General features: G+C 36.0%; 1 protein-coding gene across 1 annotated transcript in view; it reads right to left on the bottom strand.

Annotated features, from left to right (window-relative positions):
* Nucleotides 1-1,435: 1,435 nt before the first annotated feature.
* BMPR2 (bone morphogenetic protein receptor, type II (serine/threonine kinase)) overlaps nt 1,436-7,466 on the bottom strand; it is a 109,148-nt gene continuing 103,117 nt past the window's right edge. The window contains exon 13 of the mRNA XM_009331920.1: nt 1,436-7,021. Within this exon, the coding sequence (XP_009330195.1) occupies nt 6,771-7,021 (251 nt within the window). The 3' untranslated portion in view covers nt 1,436-6,770. The remainder of the gene's footprint in view (nt 7,022-7,466) is intronic.

Here is a 7,466-nt window from a genome sequence, read left to right as displayed (position 1 = left end):
GAAAGTAATGCTTTCTTTACAGTCTTTCATAAGGAAAACGGCAGTTTCACATCTCCTTACTTCAGCTTCTACAGAAGACCAAACCCTAGAAATCAGTCTTTGCCGTGTTAATTTTCCTCTTACACTGCATTTGGGGGGAAAATAATCAACAGCAATTGTAAAATATGATTCCAGCTTATATAAATGTGAATAGAGCACACGTTCCTCTAGAGACAAAGAGCAGACAAGAAACATTACATACAAACCTTTTTAAATACATTTCAACAGTGTGAAAGAGAGAGAAGAGTCACAAATCAGGAAATTCAAAAGTGACAAATGAAACTCAGCTGTAACTTGGACTTGCCTGTTTCTTTGTTCTTGTGACTTTTTACAAACTACAGAAACATTAACTATTTTCTTTCCTTTTGAATAAACGAGATTGAAGTGTGATACTTCATGATACAGTTCTGAAGCACAAAAAAAGTGAATCGAGTGCTCTAGAAATAAACCTTGCACATTTTTGCTCTGTCTTAAAAACAAGTGAATGGGCCACAAAAATCGACTTTTGGGAGAGCTTGAAACTAGGAAGTTATAAAGGCTAATTATTTCTGCTTTAAAGTAGGTACCAGGCAAGATGCTATGCCCCTGACGGATGTGTGCTCCTGTAATATATCTGCAGAAGCCTGCAAGAACTTTGAAGAAATCCTTCCTTACTGTGACGGTTACTGTGCCTGTTGAAGCATGACGCATGCATTGAAGTTAACCGAGTGACTTGCAAATTTACACAACTGCTGATCAACAGGCTTTTAAAAATATCTGACAATTACATTATAAATTAACGTAACTCCAACTAGTTCCCGGTTATTATGCACGTATGTATATTAAACCACAGTGAAATAAATAGAAATGGGCATAAGAAGTAATTCATATTAGTAACGCACCACAGCAGCCACTAAATCAGACCTGCATGAAGCCCACGTCAACATTAAAGGGCTTTGGTGTAAATGAGGATTTATCTTGAGACCTTCCACTCCCACTGGTGCAGTTCCACTTTTTGACAATAACCACAGCTGCACTGGCACTGACCTAGCCCGACAGCCTGAACCGAGGCATCAGCCAACACCCCTCAAGACGTCAGTAGCCAGGGTTCGCCCATGTGGTCCCACATTCCACTTTAGCTTTCCCAGGGCTAATCCTCCCAAGAAATTGTTAAAACCACTGCCAGCAGAACCCAACCCTCCTTTGCTCATAATCAATGGCAGACTCCTCTTTGACTTCAACAGCATTCGGCTCAAGCACTAGCCGATTAGATGTTGATTTCCTCAGACACACTTGTGCCAAACATAACTCCCGTTTTGATTCACAGGAGTGCCTAAATCTGTTATCTGCAGAAGTGGAAGTTCTGCTACCAATTTTAGTCAGTACAGAAGAAACCTCGAAATGAGAAAGTGGGATCAAAAAAGGGATGTATTTCTACAGCTACAGTTTTATATGACAATATAGAAGCCTAAAATGTAATTGGATCTAATGGACTAAAATACTATGTTTAAATGGCAACCACACACGTAACTATAGCTACTATATAAAAAGCCTTGTAAAAATTATCATGTATTAAGTATTTTGGGTTATTTTTTGATCTTTAAGAGAGGTGCCTTAAATTACTCAAGCTTCAGATAAAGTTTGTCATGTGCTTTCTCTCTCTCTCTCTCTCTCTCATAAATCCATTCCACCTAAACAGTGACAAGTCTGTCACAGGAGATCTCGCACTACTGGACTGTATGTCACACTCTGATCCCAATTTTACTGTGATGCACTAAAGACGACTTAAAAATGGCATATGAAAAAGAACGTTATACTTGCTACCAGTGCTACCGTCTGATGCTGTAACTCTCAGAACTTAATCCTGGAATTTATGCACAACATACATATGCATCTAAATACATACAGAGTTTACATAAAAGATATATATTTGGCTTCACTGCAATATGTATAGCTTTTTCACTGAAGAAAGGCTTAAAGTTGAACAAAAAGTAAGCACATTAAAAAAAGGAGGTTAATATATTTACCTGTTAAGATGGATAGTGGGAGACCAGACAGAAAAATTCAAATAAACCAAATTTAGGCAAAATACTAAGTTGTCCAGTCTGTAATCCAACTTTCATAGACTAATCAATCCTATTTCAATTTTCTTTGATAAGCTGCTCCAAATTTTCCAATGAGACATCAAGTCACGTATATGCTACTGTGCTCGGCAATTATTATTTTTATGACTTAAAAACAGCCCGTTTCAGCACTGGGAACTGCCATTATTTTTATGCAAGTAAAAATTACAGCATAATTAATTTCTCCTGTATTGACTAAATATGTGAACTTTAAAATTCTCCCTAATTAGGCTGGAACTTTCCATAATAACGTTTCAATGGCAGAATGGCTATGATCTTTTGAATATTTTTCATGAAAGAAAATTATAATCTGAACATAGACTTAGTAATGTTATATTAGTGGACTTCTTTTTTAACATTTAAAAAAGGAGTATCATTAGAGCAAAATGCACTGAACACTGAAATTATGGCATATACAATGTATACATACGTATTTTGTAAGTAACAATTCATTATTATTAAATTTGGCCCAATAATCTATTCCATAAAAATACAGAACTTCCTTATTCTCCTTTCTGAGGCAGGTAGGATTAAAGATTTCTTTTAGAGAAAGTTGACAGGTGGGAAGATACGTACTTCCTAAACGTATTTATAAAGGTGAGGTTTTTTTGTTGTTTGTTTCCTGAAACCTGCCAGCATCCATCTTGCCTTTTTTTTTTTTGTCCCCACTGCACTGAAAAAAAAGAAACTCTGTTGCCTTTGAAAATTAGGTAATTTTCTATATGGAAACAAGACACAGTAAGAAAGCAAAACACAAACAGAAATGTTCTTTGTTTCTGAGAATATTCTAATGATGACAATATCAATTGGTTTTCTTTTAAATTAGGAATTCCTTTACCTTTAGCTGTGCAATTTAAGCGCATCTTGGAGTTTCAAGAAAGGCATTTTTAATACTGATTGTTTAGCACGTGAAGCTATAGAGCATTATAAGCAAATTCAGGGGAAGTGTTGCAGATAATCTGACTTGTAAATACCGATTTTAGAAGAAAACAAATCTGACTATGAGGCATGTCTGTTCAAATGGTTCGAATTCACATTTTAAAAACCATGTTATGTTGGTGAGCATCTCTTATTATAGGAAACAGAAAAAGAGACAATGCATTAACCTAAGCAACTCTTCTGGCTTCTACTAGCACGTCATTTTCTAAAACCAGTAAGATTTTGGATTTTGGCTTATATATACAAACATCACAAATGTTTGCTCTAACATTTTACTTGAATTATACATTATAAATTATCATAGCAAGTACTCTACTGTTGCCCGTTTGACAGTGGCACAATTCATAGGTATTTACACTATCATTCTATTTTCATTTTGCTGTATTTATCTTGTCTGCAATATACATGAGAAACTGATAGAAAATTATCAACTTTCATCATTATCCTTTTTTCTTAAAAAAAAACCCCAAACCATAAAGAAATAAAACACATTTGTCTCCCCTGTACATTATCAACTATCCATGTGTCTGACCTGTAGAATTCTCTCTCTTACATGTATTTTGTTTGGTTAAGGATGATTCCCCACGGTATGAGATACAATTCAATATAATTTCATTTACAGAGAAAGTATTCTGTGGAGATTGGATTATGTGTTGTGAGCAAAAAAAGGGCATTACTAAATTAAGCATTAAAACCAAACTGCTAATCTGATCTCATCTAGCTGTGCAGAATTACAATATTTTGGTACCTACTTAAGAGTTTGCTTTGACTGACCTTTAAAAATAAATAGTTTTTCTCTATTTAATCTATAGGGTATTTTGTGATAAAGTACATATTTCTATCACGTTACAAATTATATTTATCCATGGTAGATTACAAAGCCAATACTTTCTACTAATTATAATTCACCCCAAAGGCCTTCCAGCAAGTGACAGGAACAGAGAAAGGAAAAGAAACTATTATGATTGCTTTAAGACTGTTTAAGGAAAACTGCAGAAGAACATTTTCATCTCCTATTAAAATGATTTGGATTGCATTGCGCATAAAAAAAGCTGTATTTCTTACAAAGGACTGGCCTGAAAAGAAAGGCTAGAAGACTGGTGCAGATCTGTCTTAGCAGAAAGAAGCAGTAGTCAGAGCAAACAACTTTTCTCTCCCCCAGAGTGTTTCAAGTTAGGTAGGAGTGTCCTAAATATGCTTTTCAGCCCACGTTCTGAAATGCTGATGGATGATACACGCAAAGCAAAGCAAAAAGTCATTGGGAAAGGAGTGAAGAATCTTCAACATGCATGATACAGCGATCATCACAAAACAACATACCGTACTTCAAATGGAGACTCAAAGAAGGCCAAAAGACAAAAAAACCACAGCCAGCGTTATGAACAGAATGATAAAAATTCTGATTCGGGTCTTGAAACCCAGCTGAGCAACTGGCAGGTTTTCAACATCTGGGATGTGAGATTGCAGCAGATGGGAAGCTGGAGAGTGAATTAAAAGTAAAACCAGAGAAAGGCTGTATTTTTGAAGAGGGGAGATATAACTGCATATTTATACAGGCGGATAACAGAATTACGCCTCAGAGACGAAAGGTACTACTTGAACTGGTGCTTAAAGAACACAGGGAGCCCAAAATGTGTCTCATGGCTTGTATTTCTACAACTACACTCAATCAAAGTCTGGATTTATAGAGTTACCGCTTGGAGATATCTAGGAGAATCTAAGAAACATTAAGAAGCATTACAAGAAAAAAATCATAGCAATCAAACATAAACAAGGGAGTTTGGAAAACAGCAAGAATCAGATATAGCAAGGCATATATCATGCTAGTTGTATCATCTATATCATCAGATATAGAAGAACAGGGTTGGCAAAGTTCACCTCAGGGGGAAAAAATAATATAACAGCAAGGAAACAAATGAGCTTGAAAGCACAGAGCATCTGTTTCAGTCCGCTGAAAAGAGACAGGCTGGGAGAGGCAATTGTTTGCTGCCAGTATCCTGCCACAGGAATTTGGCAGGCTGACTATATAGATTTTCTTTGAACATCACCAGTTTTCAGATAAAGTGATAAAACTTTACTCAGTACCAATGATATGTGTCATATCCTTTTTATCTAAATAGCATTTACTGAAGTGTTTTCAATCAGAAAGAAAGTGGAAGGATATTTCTCAGGCGGAAGGAGGTCCTGACCAATAAGGAAATTAATTTTCTTTCAGTAGACAGTAAAAACAATCATTCTAAAAAAAAGGTAGGGTTTACTTGAGATGGTGAAAAAACAATTTATCTCAATAGATATTACATTCGTGTTCACTGACACCTAAAATCAATGCGCACACAAACTGAAAGAAGGGTCTAAGCAGAGGGAAAAACACCCCAACCTTCCCCTGCAAACACTCATAACCATGAATTTTATAAGCATGCAATAAATTTTAACACGATGAATGAGGGGCTCTAAAAACTCTGAAGGGAGGATGAATTTCAACTCAACTCAGCAACAAGTCAGTTAGGATGCACCTACCTGCATAAGTAATCAGGCTGATTTTACCCCAGACTGTCAGTAAGGAGGTAAATCAGGAAAGATTTGTGACTCGTCACAAAACTGTTTTGTGCCAAAGAAGATTCATGATTTTTCCTGTGTAAACAAAATACGTTCACAACCTATCTTCGCTAGAGCTTTTAAGTATGACAGTTATTAAGATTTCTGAATAAAATGTATTTTTCAATGTACATCATTAGTGATCTAAATAAGGCTTTACATAAATACAGGGGGTGAAAATGCACACAAAATAAAACGGAAAAAAATGGCTGACATTGTCTCCTTACATTTGTTCAATGTTTTGTTATTCAGAACTTCACAGTTCTGAATAGCATCTACTACTATAAAGGAAACACATTTTGATTTGGAAGGATCAAAGGAAAGGTACTGAGCTCAGTTTGGTTTTTTTTTTTTGTTCCTTTTTAAAAGCCCTTTCAAGTTGGGGAAAATTCATGCATTGTCACCTCAGAGCACAAGGTGATATAGGCAGCTGCTTCAAGCTGGCTATGGTGTGCAAAGTTCACTGTCATGACTGGCTGACTGCTCAACTGTCAGGGAAAAATTAACAAATACAAAAAGGGGAACATGTGGCAGTTTTGGAAACACACTTCTCAATAAAGCATACTGTGAACTATAGACTATTGCACATTTCAACATGACACGAGAAAAATAGGGGGTTCAAACGAGAATACACTTTGTAACATAGAAATATACAGACTAGCTTGTGCACAGAAATCAAAACATGGTTACAAGACACCACTGCAGTCAAACCTGTCTTATAGTCTGCTTATGATCTTAGTGACCTTAAGAAACTGGTCCAAACTGATTATCAGCAATACTTTTTTTTGTTACTTTTTTTTTAAAAAAATATTTTGAGACCACATTTTTGATACACATATATATATTCTGTGGTCAAAACAGACAGACTTAACTTTAGCGATACTAAATAAAAGTGCAAAAACGTTCAAAAAATAAAACAAAATTAAAAAATATGGAAGCATAAGCTAAAAATTTTCTGCATAGCTGAAATCTATTTAAAGCGAGTCCTTGGTAGGGGTTGCTGACAGGAGGAGAAAGCAGTTTTTTAAAATGTCTTCTGCGTGTTTGTTTCAAATAATGCAAAAAAAAAGGTCATTTGTCGGCTCTTAAAGTATTTCACAGACAGTTCACTCCTGCGTCCTTAGATACCATTGTGGTGGCAGTACCTCCTTCCGCAAGGTAAACAGCAGTGCTGGATTTGGAGTGGACTGCCCGGTCACTGCCATTATTGTTGACCTCGCAGTGCAGCGGCTCAGTGGAGATGACCCACGTTGAAGGACGCCACCGCTTAAGTGAGTACGGAGTTTTCACACGTTTCTTGATCTTTTCTCCTGAGCCCGATTTGCCATCCTGTGAAGAGTCACCTACTGAAGACAAAAAAAACCAAAAAAACCCAAACAAACAAACAAAAAAAACAAAACCAAAAACAGAGTAGAAAATAGTATTATGAGGAAGATAAGATTAGACTGGGGAGTCCAGGGTTGTTACTCACGCAAAACAGAACAAAAGAACAAAATCTATCACACAAAAGCAACTGCGTGTTTTGTCTCTCACCTGGAGACAAAATGGTCCATTCTCTGTTAAGATCCTAAGTCAGGATTTGGAATGTTGGGTTGCAAAACTGGCAAAACCAACTTTAATCATGCCAAAATTTCAGTAGTAGAAATCTGATGGTTAAAAAAACCTTCCACTTTACATAACCTTCAAACCCTTTAACTTAACCTTCAATTAAAGAAAGTTACTGCAATAATCTTTTTTCTTTACCTCAATAAGTTTTCAACTCAAGTCAACATGTTAAGACAAAAATTAAGG

The sequence above is a fragment of the Pygoscelis adeliae genome, unplaced genomic scaffold (genome assembly GCF_000699105.1).
Source record: "Pygoscelis adeliae isolate BGI_AS28 unplaced genomic scaffold, ASM69910v1 Scaffold160, whole genome shotgun sequence".
NCBI lineage: Eukaryota > Metazoa > Chordata > Aves > Sphenisciformes > Spheniscidae > Pygoscelis > Pygoscelis adeliae.
Note: the sequence above shows the minus strand (reverse complement) of the source record. Positions and strands in the feature narration are given on the sequence as shown.